The sequence below is a fragment of the Notamacropus eugenii genome, chromosome 2 (genome assembly GCF_028372415.1).
Source record: "Notamacropus eugenii isolate mMacEug1 chromosome 2, mMacEug1.pri_v2, whole genome shotgun sequence".
NCBI classification, from domain to species: domain Eukaryota; kingdom Metazoa; phylum Chordata; class Mammalia; order Diprotodontia; family Macropodidae; genus Notamacropus; species Notamacropus eugenii.
This window is the reverse complement of record NC_092873.1, coordinates 426,525,343-426,545,522: the sequence shown is the minus strand read 5'-3', so window position 1 is coordinate 426,545,522 and position 20,180 is coordinate 426,525,343. Positions and strand designations below refer to the sequence as shown.

General features: G+C 34.9%; 1 protein-coding gene across 12 annotated transcripts in view; it reads right to left on the bottom strand.

The window, feature by feature from the left end:
• Positions 1-20,180, bottom strand: part of LPGAT1 (lysophosphatidylglycerol acyltransferase 1) — a 162,937-nt gene that overhangs the window by 96,439 nt on the left and 46,318 nt on the right. For 11 of the 12 annotated variants that reach the window (XR_011975502.1, XR_011975503.1, XR_011975501.1 and 8 more), the window contains 3 exons: positions 19,655-19,773; positions 10,944-11,039; positions 6,959-7,232 (listed from right to left, as the gene is read on the bottom strand). Coding sequence is in view for 8 of the 12 variants with exons in the window: in XM_072647898.1 (XP_072503999.1) it covers positions 6,959-7,232; positions 10,944-11,039; positions 19,655-19,773 (489 nt within the window). In the remaining 4 variants the exon portion in view is untranslated. Of the gene's footprint in view, positions 1-3,690; positions 4,867-6,958; positions 7,233-10,943; positions 11,040-19,654; positions 19,774-20,180 lie in introns of those variants that run through there. The other variant, XM_072647899.1, reaches the window with a different exon arrangement.

The following is a 20,180-nucleotide window of genomic DNA, read 5'->3' as shown; positions in this document are numbered from 1 at the left end:
AGAATTTCTTCCACATTATGGATTTACCTTTAGGATTTAGAATACAGCAGGATACGGCTGAATGGATCTATTAAAGCGTCAGCCACATTCCTTAGTTTAAGACTTGTAAAACTTCCAAGCTTTGACTTGGCTAACATTGCAGTAACTTCTTTCTAGCAGTCAAGCTATTCAGAGCTTCATTTTCTAATAAAAGACTCTTTCTATTTTTTCTTTTATAAAATATGAATTAGAGAAGTTCAGCAGCCAAGTACCTTGTCAGAAACAACAAATAAAAAGGGAAAATGTTAAGATATAATCTGTTGTGGATAGCTTATCTCATTTCAGGGTTTGATACTTTGCTGCCACTAAAAGACCCTTTTTTGATAACCATGCACTTCAAATTTATTGAATTTATGACATATGGAAGTCAAATACTTGCAGCTAAAGTCAAATATACTGGCTAGTTTTTCCAAAGGTGCCTTGTGCACATTCATTAGTAAAAGTCTGATAGTTCTTCCTCAGTTTTCTATCCCTTCTTACCTTCACCCAGTGATGTGTTCCTACAGGCCGTGGTCATCTCTTCACTAAACTCACTTTCAGCACCAGTTCAGCTCCCACTCATCCTTACTTGCCAGAACTATCTTATTTGTTGATTATTTTGCTCCTTCTTTTAAGCCTAGAGTCACTCTTTTTGCTCCATGAAACAAGTTTCCAAGTTTTTATTCCAGTCTTTCTTTCTAGGGCAGCTATGTGGTATAGTAGATTCACTCTTCTAAATTCAAATCTGACCCCAGACATTGCTTAGTTGCATGAACCTGGGCAAGTCACTTAACCCTGTTTGCCTTAGTTCTTCATCTGTAAAATGAACTAGAGGACATGGCAAATCGCTCAAGTATCTTTGCCAAGAAAAATCCCCAGTGGGGTCACAAAGAGTTGAACATGAATGAAAAAAATCACTGAACAACAGTTCCTTCCCTAACTTGATTATTCTTAGGTTCAAAATCTAGGTTGTATCACTCTAATTTCAAATTGAATCCCTATCACCAGCTCCTTAAAGTTCACACCAACCAAAATCCCTTCTTGTAATGAATGAGCATGAGAGCTCTTCCTGGACATTCCATATCTGAGTGGCAAACAACTTTTACTTTCAATTCCAACCCCACAAAACAAGTATTTAACTTTGTTGCAGAATTTTGGAACTGAGGACTTCAGAGATTAAATTCTTCACTTCTGACCTTTGACCCATGCCACAAGAGGCTTTTTAAAAATTATCATCCTTCTTGATCTCTTCTATAGTATTTGATATTACTGACAAGTTCTTCCCTTTTTGAGATTTTCATCTTGTCTTCCATAACAATAAATTGCATGCATCTCTCCCTCCCATCTTCCTGACAAACTTTTCTTGGTGCCCCTTCACTGAAATATCATTCTTCCACCTCCTACACATAGGCATTTGAACATACTCTTTCATTCTCTTAACTTCTTCGCTCCCTCCCTTCATTTATTCCCATGTCTTCAATTATCATATTGATAGGTGACTCCTACATCTATTATCTCCATTCCCTTCACCCACACTACACTCAGCCAAATTAGTCTACTTACTGTTTCCTATAATTAACACTGCATCTCCTGACTCTGTGCCTTTACACAGATGATCTCCTCTTCCCCATCACCTTTTGCTTAAAATGCTTGCCCTCCTCACCTGGCCCCTTGGAACCTCTGGAACCCTTCAAGACTCAGAACCTAGGAGAGGTCTTTTCTGAAATCTCCAGATAGTTGTTTCACTATACTCCATCAAAGTTACATTGTATTTACTTTATGAATATTGTATGCTTATCTGCATATTTTTTGTTTTCCCTAGCAGAAGTTAGGACCCTTAAGGGCAAAAAGTTTTGTTTTTCTATCCCCAAGACCTATGTCATTGCTTTATTATATATATATATATATATATATATATATATATATATATATATATATATATATGTATGTATTATATATATAGACACACACATATATGTATGTATGTATATAAACATCTGTAATTATATGTAATGTAAATATTTTACAATGTAATATAATAGGTACTCCTCAATAAATGCTTGTTGAATCAAAGTTATTTGAGACAACCATAACTCATTGAAGATGTATGAGTAAGGGAATGATACTGTTTGATTTGTGTGTGGTGCTATCATTCTGACACAAGTGTGGAAGAGGGTATGGAAAGACAGGAGAGACTAGAAACGGGGAGACTTATGAGGAGGTTACTCTAACAGACCAACCAAGAAGTGAAGCATGCTTGGACTAGAGTAGACTCTGTGAGAATGAAGAGGAGGCCAAAAGGTAAATTCATTCATTCATTCAAACATTAAGTGCTTACTTTATGCAGCAAGATCATAGGATCTCAACTAATAGAAACTTTAAGAGATCAACTATTTCTAGGTTTCCGAGCTGGAAGGGACCTGAAAGATCATGTAGTCCAAATTCTTCATTTAACAAAAGACTTACCCAAGGTCACCAACTCTGACACATCTAGGATCCTATCTGTATGGATAGTCCCTCCCACAGGGCAATTTGTAGCCTATTCATGTATACTCAACCTGTGCAGCTCTTGCCTGTATTTTCCTAGTGATACACAATAGGATGTACACTAAATAGGCTAGTGTGGGTCTTAAAGAAGCACCAGGGTTGCACTGCATTTCTCATTCTCATTCTATAATCAGCCCGTATTTTTTGGTGGCCATTCTTTTTTCTAAGGACATCTTTACACTGCTTCTGCACCATTTTTCATTTGTACTATGTAACTATTATATCATTGCAATCTGTTCAAAGCCCTTCAAGTGATTCTAGAATTTAAGTCTTCAGAGACTATGGTGTTCTATGAATGGTAATTAATCACATAGAAAATACTGATGGACATTAAACAAGATGGGCCTTTATTTCAGAGAGATTCTTGGGGTTATTAAAAGAACTATTTAATTTTAAAAAGACAATGTAGCTCACTCTCCTCCTATTTGGTTCTGGGGTCAGCTTGTTGTCCATTTGCAGTGTCTTTCCAAAACATAGGTCCTAAGAGACCAGTTCTGTGGGTTATCCTTCCAATTGTATATCATACTCATACAAGGTATTCTTCATCTACTTTTTTTTAAATGTTGTAGAAGTAGGCTGAACTCTTGAGTATTTATGGACCCCATTTAGGAGGCTTTGAAATATTCTAATAGTGAAGCATATCCAAACAGGAGAATCTGGAGAACTTTCCTACTTACAGGCGTACCCTCTTCCATTTGGACTCTGAAGTGGACAACCTTCACAACAGCAAAAAAACTTTTTGTCAAGCATTGACCTCTTTGCTTTATGTTTCATTTGGTAATAATAATTAGATGAAAGAGTTATTTCTGTTATTACATGTTCCAAGAATTCTTGCATTATTACACACATGTGGATGAAAACATTTTGGAGTAGAGACTTAAAGATGAAACTTTATTCCACCACAATGGGGACATTTTTTAAATATCCTTTAGTGAATTGTTTGAGTTTAAAGATGTAGCATACATTTGTGAAATTTTGCATTATTCCTTCTTATATTTTAATCAAGGATGCTCTCAATGCTTATATATATATATATATATATATATATATATATATATATATATATATATATATATATATCTATGTACATATGTATGTATATGCACATACAGATGTAGTTTTCAAAGATTTTGTAGACATGGGAAAGCAATAACTTGGGTTAGTGATTATTAATATTTTAAAGTATCTTTTTGGTAATAAAATATGACTCTTCCCCCCATGTGTTTGATATCTACCCTCTTACAAAAGTCTTGCAAATCAGTTCAAAGATTGCTCTCAAACTTGTTTCATGTTCAACACAGATCATGTTTGTGGTCTAATCTTTGTGCTTTTCCCACCTTTATCATCTTCAGTGTCCCTTGTACTTCTTCATGCAGGACATCAGAGACTACAATGTTAAGAGTCCAAACGTAGTAGCTCCATCATCACTGATGGAGAAAGTGTTTATATTAGAACTCTTCCAGATCTGAAGTTATGTAATTAATATCAATCAATATCTGTACCTAGTATCAAGAGTCACTAATATGGAATAAGATTTAGGATAAGCAATAAACTACAAAAGTCTTAGTTTGCTTGGAAGTTCCTATTTTGAAACATGCCACATTCAGACAGTGCAATACCATACGGAAAGGGCAGTACATTTGGAGTCAGAAGACCTGAGTTCAAATCCTATCACTTTACTACCTGTGTGACTGGAAAAGTCACTTATCCTTTCTTGGCCTCCATTTTTTGGCTATAAAATGAAGGGGTTGCACAGGATGACTTCCAACGTCTCTTCCAGCTCTAAAGTTATGCTAGTATGAAGTCATGGTTTCTGAAGGATATGAGATTATCCTCATTAATAATGCCATTTTTAATATAATTACCACAAAATAAGATACTAAATGAATATTTTTGGATTAAGAGGCTTGGGCCTGTGTGTGTGGTAGTTGCAGAAAAAGTGGTGAGAAAAACCTTAAAAATTAGTGTACTAAAGAAAAAAATATTTTGTGGAGAAAAATAAAAGAAAAAATATGCTATAATCTTTATTCAAAACTATTCTGAAATGTCACTAGTCATGATTTCCTTGCCTTGAGAAATTTCAGCCGATAATGATGCCTTTAAGTCACCCCTGGCCACTTAATTTCTTGGAGAGATGTTCCAATGATCCATAATCTTAAAGATCTCTTAGTTTGCTAACCAGCCAGTCCCCTGAGTGAATCACATGAAAGCAGACAAAATTCATATCTAGAGCTGAACTGTCAAATGAATAGGGTGCCAGATAAAGTTGCTCAGAGGCAAATACTGACTCAGTCATGGTGGCTGCAACAGAAAAAAAGAGAGAAAATAAAAAAGAACCTAGATTTATCACCCACCCACAAGTAATAATCTTATCCTATTTCATTCATTTTTTAATACTTATTTAAAATACGATCCCAGATGGCAAAATGTATTCTTAATTGCAAATTGGAGATTATGAGTTTGGAACACTGGATAGGCAGTAACATCAAGCTGATGGCTTGATTTTGATAAACCTTTTACCATCTTTGCTAAAAGGGAAAACTTACTGAGTAGGGGTAGAAGAGAGAGGTTTCTTTTTTTTTAAATGAATGTGATCTGGTAAAACAAAACTAGGGATCACTCCCTACAATAAACATCTAAATTGAATGAAGTTGTGGAGTTCTAAGGCAGTCACTTTTGCTTAAAATAGACCAATTTTTTTTTTTTAAAGATAAGATCGTATTCTTTTAGTTTCAATTATAGGTCATATTTTCTTTCCTATAACATGCTAGGTTAATATCAAATTCAGGTTTGGTCTACTATTTTTAACTGAAATACTAACTTTAAAATGTTTCCTGAATATAAGCCTTTTTCTATTTCTTAAAAGGAAAAACAAGACAAATATTCAGATAAAATATTAACTTATATTTAATACTTCAGTAATTATTGCTTTTGTCAGTATGGTTACTCCCTCTACCAATATTGATTGCAATATTCTACAACCTAGTAGATGATTGAGCTGCAGTGGCTAAAAAGTTTGTCACTGTAAAACCAACTCAGTGATTACCCTCTCTGAACTTTGCTAAGAGAGTCCTTGCATAATAAACATCACCAACTCTGTCCTTGAAACCTTTCTAGATTGTTAGAGACTGTTAGCATAAACTGTGGGAATACAAGGTAATGATCATATCACAATGAGCCAAGAGAGTAAGACTTATTATGTCTTGTGATAGTATATGGGGAATTACAGAAGTATACTGATATTATAAAATAATCTGCTGCTAGAATTTTCATCTAGAAAGACTAATAGTTGAAAATGAAAATGAAAGTCACAGGAGAAAATAAGGAATAAAGACATTTTCATGGATCAAAATTATAAAAATCTATTTTGCATAGTGTTTATTTGCTTTTAAAAGCCAAATTCCTATATTCAGCTATTACTGGTGTATTAACAAATTAGCCTGCCATAAATGTTCTAAAAGAGTAGCGTTAAAATGTGTAAAATAAGAAAATTAAATGAGATATCTGGTAGCACACTGACTCAATGGATATACAAAAGAGGAGCTTGGCCAATGTCACATGATACCTAGATGCATGTAAATGTTAACATTTCTCCACTTACAACTTAAGGCAAGGGAACAACTCTGGTTTATGATATAGTTTAATTGAAAGACGTGTATTAAAACTACTGAATAACAAATTCCCTTTCAGGTGAGGAATACTGGGTGACAAATCATAACAGTATGTGAGTATGTGGTAAGCTATCAAGGCACAATTAGCTGACAGTTCATAACTCTATATAAATGAAAACTGAATAATATGAAAACCCTCCTCCTGAATTACACTGCAGAAATTTGGGGGCAGGGTTCAAGTTTTATACTATTTATACTATACTTAAACAAGCACCTAGAATAATGCTATGAACACATTTTTCAATAACCACAACAGATAAATGGAATCATATATACTTGTGAACAGACAATAAACCCATACCACCAGGTAACAAATGAAAACATTCTTTCTTTCCTCCCACAATACTAGCTCCTTTTGATTTAAAAAAAAAGAAAGCAAAAATTTCAAATGAATGTTGACACCCTGTACAATTTTCCAATAAGAAAATCTTATATCTCTCTTGGGCAGCAGTAGATAGAGTGCTGGGCCTGGAGTTCGGAAGACTCATTTTCCTGAGTTCAAATTTGGCCTCAGACACTTACTAGCTGTGTGACCCTAGTCAAGTCACTTAACCCTGTTTGCCTCAGTTTCTTCATCTGTCAAATGAGTTGGAGGAGGAAATGGCAAACCACTCCAACATCTCTGCCAAGAAAATCCCAAATAGGGTCATGAAGAGTAGAACACAAATGAATAACTGAACAACATTAACAGTAGCTCTATCACAAAGAAAAAAATACCCTACCTAGCACCCTCGCATCTCCACCAGCTGGGGTTCCATTTTCTTGTCGTGCTACAAGTTCATTCAGAATAACCTGTGTTGCCCCAACCCTTGGCAGGGTGACGTGTGTAAGGAATGGCAAATTATTTTTCTTGGCAAAGGCCTGACTTGTTTCTCGTCTCTTCCTGAGGAAACCACCTTCTGGAAACAGAACAATCCACTTCCGATCCCGGCTCCTGTAACAATTTCTTAGGTGCTTCTGAAGAATAACAAGCTGCTGGCCACGATGAGATTTTCCCTGGAGGGCACAGACACACACACACACCACAGGAATTAAGTTCAACTTAGTTTATATAAGATTACTTCAAGATTAAAAAGAAATCACCAGCCCTATCCTCCTCCCACTCCCAGATGAAAATAGGTGCAAAAAGATAACTTTGTAAACTTGTAGAAAATTGCAAAACTCCTATTTCAATATTTTTGTTTGAAACAGATTTCCGATATAAATATAACTAAATCTTCTAAATTTTCCAGTTTAACTTTTGTTAGTTCTCAAGAATAACTTTCAGTTCTCATAAAACGAAATTTACCTCTAATTCAAATAATCTACCTTTCCTTGCCAGTTTATTACAAAAAACCCAAAGATGTTTTCCACACAATTTTTAGTTTCTATTTAACCGAAGTTAAGTCAACAAGTAGCTGGGTATCACAGTGGATAGAACAATGAACTTGGATTCAGTAAGACCTGAGTTTGAATCCTGTCTCAGACACTTGCCAGCTGTTTAAACCTGATTAAGTCCCTTAACCTCTCTCAGCCTCAGTTTCCTGATCTGGAAAAAGGAGAAAATAATATCACCTATCTCCCAGGGATGCTGTAAAGATCAAATGAGATAGCATTTGTAAAACACTTTGCAAACCTTAAAGAGCTATATGCAAATTTTAGCTTTTATTATTACCTATTACATAAATTATTTTTATACTAAATATTATTATATATTAACCAAAGTCTTAGTTATTCTGAAACAGGACTGAAATCCAAGGGAAACAAAGAACCACCATCTCTTTAGATTTCTGCTTCTGCCTGCTTAATTAAGTCATTCCTTAAACCCTAAGATCTATTCTCTTTGAGGGGGGCCTTAATTTCTCCTTAAATTTTTTACAAGGCCCAAAAGGAACTTTTATTATTCCTTCTTTTGACTGCTAACTGGGAGACCCAATAGGGTTCAAGAATACCTTTTTTAGTCAAAGATTAAACAGCTTTAAAAACAAAGCAAAAAGTGTACACAATGTAGGACACTAATCATTTCCCCTCATTACCCTTGATCTGCTTTTCTAAACCCAATTTTTACAAATGGGTGGACTGATATTCAAAACTTCCCAAACTGCTTAGTCAACCCCTACGTGTGGGAATTTGGGTCTCTGAACAGTGTTCATTTTCTGTGGTGATACCCTACATACCCTTTTGAATCTCAGAGGCTTCAGATATATAGTTACCTCAGTGCAGACTCCTTGGAAAAGAACCTAGAGAAATTCTCTTCCTTTCCCACTTCTTGACTCCCCAAAAAGAAAAATGCTTTCTGGCCTTCCAAGTTATCATCCACCAATGTACTCAACCTCCTTTTGGAGATGTTAGTGCTCTGGCCCCTGGAAGTTCTTTCTCTTGTTCCCAACCCCATCCTCCCTTCCTTACTGATCAAGAAAAATTACCCTAAATTGTAGTAGCTTACTCAGCCTTTAATGGTTATACTTTTTCTTTCTTCTACTATCCTAGATTTATATATTGAGACTTCAGACCATGAGAATCTCCTTAGCTCTCTGAAATTGTAGAGCACATGATGAAGCTCCCTTAAGGACTCCAATCCTGTCATACCTCCCCAGCCCCCCTCTCACTGGCTATGCTCAGGTGAGTTACACACTTTAGGATTAACAGAGACCAGATATCCACTGCTGTTCTCTCAGCACTTAACCGTTCTCACTACGCTACACATGTCTTGTATCCCCATCTCTTCCTAGGGTAGAGGTCTATTAGAATTCAGATTTTTTTTTTACACAATATATACAATAAACTATTCTTCCTACCCATGAGTACTACCTGAAACAATTCCCCCCAATTATAAAACATATGTCAACACATGCAAAGACTATTTTTTAAGTAGTTAAATGGTGAAGAGGAGAGAGTGAAGGACATGGAGTCAAGAAGATCTGAGTTCAAATCCTGGCTCAGACACTTCCCTGGGCAAATCTTTAACTTCTCTATGACTCATTTCTGTAAACTGGGGATAAAAATAGCATCTATTCACAATGTTATAAGCATCAAATGAGGTAACATATGAAGCACTTCACAAGCCTTAAAGCACCAAACAAATGCATACTAATGTTACAATTATTGAGGAGAAGCAGAATATTTTAAACTGTAATAATACTAATTACTTAGCTTTCACTGTTAATTGCACAGTATTAATTTTTAAAAATCTAGTTTGCAATCTGTAGTAAATAATGATAACAAGAAAAGGAGTAGCTAAGAGATCCTACAAAGTTATATGCTTCTAACATTAATCCCTCAGCTAGAAAACTTATGCATATTCCAACATAGTAGATACCAGCAATTATAATGTCTCATTTCATCTAACACTGTTGGGTAAATGTAGGATTCTGAAAAGGTAAAATGTCCAGATAACTGAAATCTAGCCCTTTAAGCAATGAAATGCTCTCAATTTTACCCATCTGTGGTAGAAACATCCCTAAAATACCCCTATGTTTTCGTTAGAATATATTTAACAAAATTTAACCCTTCTTGAAGATTCATGGATATGATTACAATAAGCAGTCACAGTACTGTGACAATGCAACAATACACTCAGGATTTATTGAGACATGTTTCATTACATTCTCCAGACAGTGGAACTGTGCTATACTCGTTGGTGGTTCAGTCAAAAACTGACACTTATGTATGTTCCCCTTCAATAATTGCTTTGGGGACTACTGAAGTATAGAGGGATATTTTCCACTACAAGCTAATTCTGGGTAATGTTAGATGAGGAAGAATGGTCACTGACAGTACCTCAGTCAAACTTAACTTCAGCTGGATTTCACAACAGTGGGATTTGCTTAGAATCCATTATCAGTACTGCTACCTCCACAGTAAATTACTCCACGGGACTATGTGTTTGCAGCTTGCTTTCAGAGCTGCCTGGACTTTCCACTTAGAGGGTCTGGTAGTCTCCTTCCTACTCCTAATAACAACAACCAACTATTCACGTACACTTTGGACTCTTAAGTTTTACAAAGTATTTCTAAAATTCTGTCATTTCCTTTCCTGCTCTCTGGTTATAACTGCAAGCTGGAACCAAGAGCTAAAAGTTGAATATCTTATGTAAGATAAAATCAAATATAAGAGAATGTAAGCTCCTTGAGAGGAGGAATCACCAATTTTTATCTTTCTATGCTCAGCACCTAGCAAAGGATCTGGAGTACATGTCAGACACTCAACAAATGCTTCTTGACTGATAGGCTCTGATCTTGAGAACAGAAAGAGTGTGTTTACTGCTCTCAGAGTGAACTTTGGGACAGCTACTTTTGTTGAGTTCAAAGCCTCCCATTTATTTTTTTGTAGTTTTTACAGAAGACAGAGGGTACAGGATAAGATATTATACATGATAAATTCCATTCATCCTTTCAGTCAATCACTTAGAAGAATATGAAACATTTTACCTGTAGTACACCCTAGAGAACCTTACATCTGAGCTTTGGAGGTGACAGTGGTAGTGGCTGCCTGATCTTGTGATCTCTGATGGCAGGGGGAGGCAGAAATTGGTTGTTTCTTATTCCCCAGGATTAAAAGTGTCTTGGGAACACAGGGAATTTGGAATGAAGCTTCCTAAGCTTTCTAAGACCCATAAGCTGGCTGGGCACTTACTGTAACTACTACATTTAACACTAGTATAGTTATACCTCAATTCAATGACCAATTCAGTGGCAGAACATAACAAAAAAAAACTCCATTACTTACCTGTCTTATAAAAAAATCTCCATGAATTAGAGAAACAATACCAAAGTTTGTGTACTTAAATATGTGATCCATCAACCACATCATCTGAGCAACAACCTGAAATGTTTAGAAAAGGAAAAGTAGTTAAATCTTGGGTAAATGGAACCTAACAATGTGGCTCAGGCTTGGAAAAAAAAAAGTTTCAGGCTATATCCATAAGAAATCTTTAGAGCCCTTTGCAAGCCAGCTCAAACCTACCTTTCCATGCTTGTTACATGTTATTCCCCTTCACACAGTCTACAATCCAGCCATCATTTGTACAGGATTTCATCCAACCCTGGATGCACTCTCTCCTCACTTCCACCTTACTAAAAACAATCCCTAGTTTCCTTCAAAGCTGGGCTCATACCTCTCTGCCCACTACTTGTATTATTTCATATAGTTATATGTGTAAATATTGTCTTCCCCAATAGAGTACTAGTTCTTGGAGAGCAGGGACTGTTTGGTTTTTGTCTTTGCATTCGCAGTGCTTGGCAGAGTACCTGGCAAATAGCAGGCACTTAAATCCTTGCAGGTTAAACGACGGAATTATTAGAAGACTAATGATAGTTCTAGACATAAAAAAAATGGTCTAAGCATAGATCCGGGACTTAGCAACCCTGAATTCTGGATTTTTTGCACAGTCCTTTGTTCATAATAATGAACAAAGTCCTTGTTGTTGTTATATACTGTTATGACCAAGAAACTATTTCTTTGTTTCTTTGGGATTAAAATTTCCCAAATTTTATGGACCTCAAAATATCCTACTCTAAAAATGACAGTAGTAAAATAAGTAAAATTAAATTAAAATTTAAATTAAGTTAATTTTTTAAAAAGCTTCAATATTTTAAAACAAAGAATATTTATAAACTTCCTAAAATGATAAAGGGAAAAGTTCAAGTGCTTAGTATTTTGCAAAAGTATTATGATACTGTAAAATGTATTGGTACTACAACTAAAGATCAGGAGGCAAAAATCAGGTATAAGCTTGTGAAATAGAATTCTATTGATAAATTGTATTAGTAAGAGTACTCAAATAGTACCATAAGGTCCTATTTCATCAATCGTAAGTGCCAACTTAGAAAAAAAATTTACTTTCCTAGTCAACGGAAGAATATGAAATTCTACCAACATTATCAATCACTAATATAGGTTACTAACTATTAAGATGGAAAACTTTAAGGCAAAGAAGTGAACTGAAAATAAAATATTAACAGAAACATAATTAATTTACTAACTGATCTTCCTAGCTGAGGAAATAAGCTCTTCTTCTTGGTTTAGCCTTAAGTAAAGTGAGGCTATAACCCTAAGACAATTCAGAGCTTGCCTGCTTTTGCTTACAATAAGAAAAAATTGTCTACTCCCCACCTTCTAAATTACTGATAAATCCATTCACTGCCCTCAAATTGTATTTGCCCTCACATCAAAGCTTCACAATAATACTTTAGAAATTTTAGTTTTTAATGGTCAGTAATAGCTTATAGTTAAATTATACTAGGGAGTATAAATGAACTAAATACTTCAGATATTTATAAACTATTTTGTTTCTTCTCTGAAAAGATATTTCCAAGGATATTTTTTTAAATACAAAGTTCATCAGGCTGCTTGTTTATAACCAAATTCAGGCTGTAAGCAGACAATTTCAAATGAGATATTTCAAATGGTTGCAAACACCTTTGAAGAGCAAATGCTTCCCTCTTTTTATGCCTCACTTGATATCAGTAATCAAAGAACTGAAGAAAGGTATTTTATTAACATAGTGAGTGGAAGGAATCTTGCCTGATACCAACAAATGCTTGAGAGACATCGTCAAGCAAAAACAACCTCAATAAGATCTTGCATTCTATATATCTTCAGGACAATTTGCTGACATTAAGACATGGTCTGTTGCAAAAGATTGCCTGCTCCTTTTTCATATCTCTATCAAGAAGGTCAACAGTGTATATGTAGATTATTCTCAAATTAACTTTATAGAGATGGAAAAATGGGAATACGGTATGTTAGCTATTGATATTGTCTCGGAGTCTTTAGTGGTGGTGGTGTTTTCCGTTTTACTCCCTCATGTTTGCTTTTCTCACCTCTTTCAGCTACCCTGAGTTTTTCATTTTTCAATGACTTCAAAATGCTTTCACCTCCAGCACAGATCTGCTTCATGGATATCTCTTCTATTCCAGCTGCTTACATGCCTTCACACCAAAGCTTCACAAGAATAACTAGGACTGCGACACTGAGTTTCATTTGCTGTTAGGTTATCCATGTTCCTGAGTTTTCTTGAGGAAAGTATTAGTAATATAACATGGCTAAGGCTTCTGTGGAGCTTAGAAGCCTTTTCTTCACTTTTGTTCCTGACCCATTCCACAGCGCAAGATACTACACAATAAGAAAATGTCTCTCATCATCGCCACCTTACTTTTAAATGATAATTTAAACAGACAAACCAATCCAGTTTTAGAAAGCAGATTGCCAACAGCAAAGTATTTACAGTAAGTCCTGGCAAAAAAAGGAACCGGCCTCCTCTTCAAGGCTCAGCTCAAATATCACTTTCTCCAGGAGGCCCTTCCTGCCTCCCCTTACCCAGTGAAAACCTCCTTTCTGCCCCTCCCAAGATTCATCTCCCTTACAATGAAAAACTCTGTGTCTGCAGGGAGGGATCTACACCTAGGCTCTGAGCTCTTCGACAACAGAGGCTGTTTTTTCTTTTTTGTTTCTGTATCCCCAGCACTTACCACAGTACCTAACATATTCAGCAAAACTCCAAACGAAATGATTAACAAAGGCACATTGCCATTTTGGGGAAGGCACACTTAGAATAAAAAAGTTGTTTAAAGTGAGCTCTGGCCTAAGTCCTCTAATTCCCTTCACTTTTTGGATCAAAGTATTATAGAACTATCAATCAAGTCTTGTTGGTGATCTCAAAATTATATAACTGCATGATAATTCAATTTCTTAATTAAAAACCTAATAATGTCACTAGACACAAAATCTCTAAAGCAAAGTGACTGATGAACTCAATTACTCTCTTTCTCCCTTTGAAATTAAAGGTATTAATTTACCAATGAGATGGACTCCAAGAGTTACTTCAAGCAAAATTCCAAAAGTTTCATAGTTTCACATTTTATATACAAATCTATTTAAATAAATCAAACTCCAATTTACTGATCATGAAGTGGAAATTTTAAAAAATAAACTCAACCACTTTCTTAGTATAAAATAATACTTGCCCTGAAATAGATGTTTATATGTTTATTCTTGGAGATAAAGATTGCACTGCCATCACTCAAATATTCATTGATCATATTTTTTTAGATTAAGATAATCCATTCTTCCTGTTTTCAAATTAAATGATTACAGGGAAATTTACATATCAATGTTGGACATAGCTTATGGAACCGTAAAAGAAAAATGCCCCTAGGCAAAAGGATTAATCTGGAAGAAATGAATCTTTCTTTAAAAATTTTATCTTCTCCAGAGTGGTTGAGTCTGAATATTCTGGTAAAACAAATCTACTAATCTGCACTTATTACATATGCCATATACATTAATCACTTTAAAAGAATGAGAATGCAATTAAATATTAAAGAATATTGAATATAATTTAATCATTCCTTGATGCTCCAAAAAACACCTTCAGAGCTTTCTCGAAATGTCTCCAGTAAATAATTATTAATGTGCAATTATCATAGTTCTAAGTACCCCAAAGTTCTAGTTAACAGAGATCTCCAGTTCATAAAAAGCTGAAGAGACCAGCTTTTAATATAAATACCATGTATCAAGTGGGCAGGAAACATTTATTTTAATTCCAAGTATACATCCATTCCATGACAATCTCTCACATGTTAGTGAATTTGTTTCTAAATAGCTGTTTCTTTTCAGAATCTATTCTATGATGCAAATATAACAAACATTCAATATACATTTGAGTAGTACAAGGCACCTATCCTCATGAAGCTTATAATTTAATATGAGAGGTCTACTATATACTGGCATAAGCAAATGCAGAATTACTGTGCTGTAGTTCAAATGACTTGGGGAGAGGAGGGAAAGAAATGTAAGATTTCAACAAGTAGACACAAAGGAGATAGCATACATTGTGGGTTTATTTTGTACCCTGCAACTTTGCCAAAGTTGTTTATTAATTCTAGTAATTTTTTACTTGAATCTCTGGGATTCTCTAGGTAAATCATCATATCATCTGCAAAGAGTGATAACTTAGTTTCTTCTTTGGCTATTTTAATTCCTTGGATATCTTTATCTTGTCTAATTGCTACAGCTAACATTTCTAGTACCATATTAAGTAATAGTGGTGATAATGGACAACCTTGTTTCACCCCTGATCTTATTGGGAATGCATCTAGCTTATCCCCATTGCATATAATGCTTGCTGAAGGTTTTAGATAGATACTGCTTATTATTTTATGGAAAGTTCCCTTTATTCCTACATTCTCCAATGTTTTTAGTAGGAATGGATGTTGTATTTTGTCAAAAGCTTTTTCTGCAACTATTGAGATAATCATGTGGTTTTTGTTAGCTTTGTTGTTGATGTGATCGATAATGCTAATAGTTTTCCTAATATTGAACCAGCCCTGTAGTCCTGGTATGAATCCTACCTGATCATAATGTATTAATCTCGTGATAAGATGCTGTATTCGTTTTGCTAGAATCTTATTTAAAATTTTTGCATCTATATTCATTAGGGAAATTGGTCTATAATTTTCTTTCTCTGTTTTGTCTCTTCCTGGTTTGGGTATCAAAACCATATTTGTATCATAGAAAGAATTTGGGAGGACTCCTTCTTCCCCAATTTTCAAGAATAGTGTATGTAGTATTGGAATTAACTGTTCTTTAAATGTTTGATAGAATTCACTTGTGAATCCATCTGGCCCTGGAGATTTTTTCCTAGGGAGTTCATTGATGGCTTGTTCAATTTCTTTTTCTGAGATGGGGTTGTTTAAGTATTCAACTTCCTCTTCTGTTAATCTGGGCAATTTGTATTTTTTAAAATATTCATCCATCTCGTTTAGATTATCGAATTTGTGGGCATAAAGTTGGGCAAAGTAGTTTCTAATTATTGTTTTAATTTCCTCCTCATTGGAGGTGAGTTCACCCCTTTCGTTTTTATAATTAGTAATTTGGTTTTCTTCTTTCTTTTTTTTAATCAGATTGACCAAAGGTTTATCAATTTTATTAGTTTTTTCATAAAACCAACTATTGGTTTTATTTATTAATTCAATAGTTTTCTTAATTTCAATTTTATTAATCTCTCCTTTGGTTTTCAGTATTTCTAATTTGGTATTTACCTGGGGATTTTCAATTTGTTCTTTTTCTAGCTTTTTCAACTGCAAGCCTAAGTCATTGATCTCCTCTTTCTCTATTTTATTTATGTAAGCATTCAGAGATATAAAACTTCCCCTAATAACTGCTTTTGCAGTATCCCATAAGTTTTGGTATGTTGTCTCACTATTGTCATTCTCTCGAATGAAATTGTTGATTGTTTCTATGATTTCTTCTTTAACCCAACCCTTCTTTAGAATTAGATGAGATAGCATACATTGTGAAGAATGCACAGAAATGGGAAAGAGTGAGGTATATCAGGAAGATGTAAAATAGCCCATTTTAATCTGAACATAAGGTACATGAAAGGAAGTTGAGAGAAGTAAGTCTGAAAAAGTTGAGGCAAAATTATAGAGGCCCTTGAATGATAATAATAATAATAATGCTAACAATACATTCATATAACACTTCAAGATTTACGAAGTATTTTCATCACAAAAGCTGGGTAAAGTAATAATGAGTACAGTCTCCCCATTTACAGATGTGGAAATGTGAAATTAAGGAGTCTGGTCTCTGTCAGCAATACTGAGTCACCCAAAGTTTCTGAAGTGAACAGTGACACTTATAAGCGTTCTACACTAAAAAGATTAATTGGCCAGCAGTTTATGGAATAAATTTGAAAAGGAGAAACTAGTAGCTGGAGGGCAGAATAGTACAATGGAAAGATGCTGGATTTGGGGACAAAAAAGCCTGGATTTAATCATGAAGGCTGGCATTTATATAGTACCTACCGTGTATGTGGCACTATGCTAAGGGCTTTACAAATATTATCTCATTAGAGCCTCAAAACAACACTGAAAGGTAAGTGCAATTATTATCCCTATTTTTACAGGTGAGTAAACTGAGGCAAAGTGATTTGCCGATGGTCATGAAAGGCATGATTTGAACTCATGTCTTCCTGACTCCAGCTCCAGTGCTCTAACCACTCTACCATCAGTTGCTTTTTGGATGAGAATCTAAGTGACCACCTTATGACCTTCAGAAAGGCACCTCTTACTTAAAGGGATTCAGTTTATAGATGAGTAAACTGAATCCCTTCTTATCTCTACCTCCTGGCTTCACTGGCTTCCTTCAGATCTCAGATAAAATTCTACCTTTCTTGATCCCATTAATGCTAGGCAGTGCCTTCTTTGACTAACTGCAATTTATTCTGTATTTCCCTTGATGCATATAATCAGCGGCATGTGACTGTTAGGCTCTAGGTTCCTTGAGAGTAAAGACTGCTTTTGTCTTTCTTTCTCAAGAGTTTAGCATAGTGCCTGGCACCTAATAGGCATTCAATAAATGCTGGTTGAACTGACTTCTCATCTTCCCTGCTAGAGGTGGCCAGCAGTGCAGTGCTTAAAGTGGGTGGAGTCAGGATGACCAGGGTCCCAATCCTACTACCTGCAGAGAGGCTTTGAGTCAGTTACTTAACAGAACTCCGCAAAGCTATTACCTCATGAATAAACTGACATAATAATAATATAATTGGAAGAGGACAATAAGGTATTCAAAAGTTGTAAACCTGATTGTCTGAAAAAATGGTACACTAAAAGACCTAAGTAAGTCAGGTTTTTGGATGAGGACAAATCCAGTTTGGGTCATGTGGAGTTTGACGTGTCAGAAGCATATCTACTTGGAGATATCTAGTATCCTGCAGAAAAATACAAGTTTTGCTCTTCAGAGAAAGGTCGTTAGGGCTAAATAGAGATATGGAATTTTCTGCATAGAGGAAAAGTACATGCTCCAAGACTCTTTTGATTTCATTTCATTGTCTATAAGTACTTTCTGGTCATTCTAAAGTAGATTAGGTATGTAAATTTAAAAACTATGTAAATGTCAGCTATCATTATTATTATGTCATGGTGTACAATCATGCCTCTTAATTCTCTTCTTAACTTTGAATTTCTATCGACAGTATTACTCTCTTACTACTTCCCCTGCTAGAAACTCTATATTGAAAGGTTGGAATCTTCTGGAGAATGAAGACGTTGGACTAGATAATCACTAATGTCCCTCCCAGGTCTAAATCTATGATTTTAGCATCCTTTCTCTCCCTTGATCACTTACAGCAAATCTGTCCTGTTGACTCATTATAAGATCTCCTCCCATTTCTACTGCTACCATTCTGGATTAGGCGCTTAGCATCTCAAGTGCTACTTCCTTCTAAGTGAGCTTCTTCTCTACAGTATATATCTGTACTACCCCCATTTATGTGACAGACAATCATCAGATTACTCTCAAAACAGAACATGTTATTTCCTTGTTCAAAAACCTTCAATGATGTTATAGTTCTTCAATAAAAAAGTTCCAAATCTCCAGCCTTGTAATAGAAGACCTCTGTCATCTTGTCCCCTAACTTCTCCCATCTCATTTTCTATCCCTTGTCAACATGTAACCCTTGTTGGCTGGCCTGCTTGCTCCTATTGCAACACACAGTATTCATTCTGGCTTCTTCTGCTCTTTTGCCTCTATGCTCCATTCACCTCAACACAATCCGAGTTCCACTCCATTTAACCAAATTCTACCCATCATTCCAAGTCCTCTTCTTTGAAGACTTCTCAAGCCAATCTAGCTAACTATAATTCCACTCCTGTCTGAAAGTACAGCTCTTGTCTCTATGAGTTATGATCATTTATAATGTAATGCTTTGTGCCACCTCACCTATGGTGGTCATGCTACTCAACTTGGGATGGCATTTAGCTTTTCATGGTGATGTCTTGTTTTATGAAGAAGAAATTGTGTCTTTGTCTTCCTGACAGCACCTGGCACAATAATTCGTATTGAGTAGTTACTTCTATGTCTCTTTATTGACTGATATTTTTTTTATTAGATAAATATTCACTTTATTATCATTTATATAGTTGGTTTCTCCTATTTGGTATATCCATACACATAATTACTTGCAATTTCCCCTCATTAAGTAAGGAGTCTTTTGATGATATGGACCAAATTTCTCTTCACATGTATGCTTCAAATAAGCATACAAATTGGAAGGGTGTATTTAATATCTTTCTTCTGAAAATAATTCCATTTTCATATGACTAGATGATATCTTAAGAATTCAATATCTAATACTAATCTTTTTTCTTAAATGATATTAACTTTACAAATTTTTTTCTCTCTCAATTAGTTCTTCAATTTGCCCTTAGACTCAACATCTCTTGACCAACCTGGGGACTTTTTAAATCTGAGAAAAGAGCAATGTCTAAATTCTTAGCAACTAGTGAAAATTCTAGTGACATATTTAAAATACAGTAATTCCTATCTGACCCCTTTTAAAAACAAAAAAAGGAACAGGCTCTCATCATTTATAATGTAGTAAATTAAGTGGTGTTTATATTTTCTAATGAGACTTTTGTAACCTAGAGATAACCTACCATTCCTTTGTCCTGTAGGCACATCATTAACATGCACACATCTCCTGTTGCTTGATGGTTCACCAACATCAAAGCTTCATCTTCTGAAACTGCTTTAACATCTTCACCCCACTCCATTACTGTAAGAATAAAAAGTTTCAAAGCTTTCATTTGAAGACTTTATGGTGCTAAAAATCTTTAAATAGTATACATGTGATATACCCTAGAGTAAATCATGGCATATCACTTTAATATAAAGGGTATAAAACAGATAAGAAAAGATTTTTCTACAAAATTAGAAAACTGACATAACATTTTTTGAAGTCCAGAATATACACACAGTAGGATCTTTTACCAAAAACACAAGCATATATAAAATTAACTATCTTAATCTTAATGTAGTTATCCCCTCATTTCATGTAAATTTACGTCAGAGAATTTTGAACAAAATTGATATGGCAAAGCACTGTTTCATTTTTAAACCCCGAAGACTTGAATTGAAAGATTCTTCAAGCTAATGTGTAATACATATTAAGTGATTGTTTCT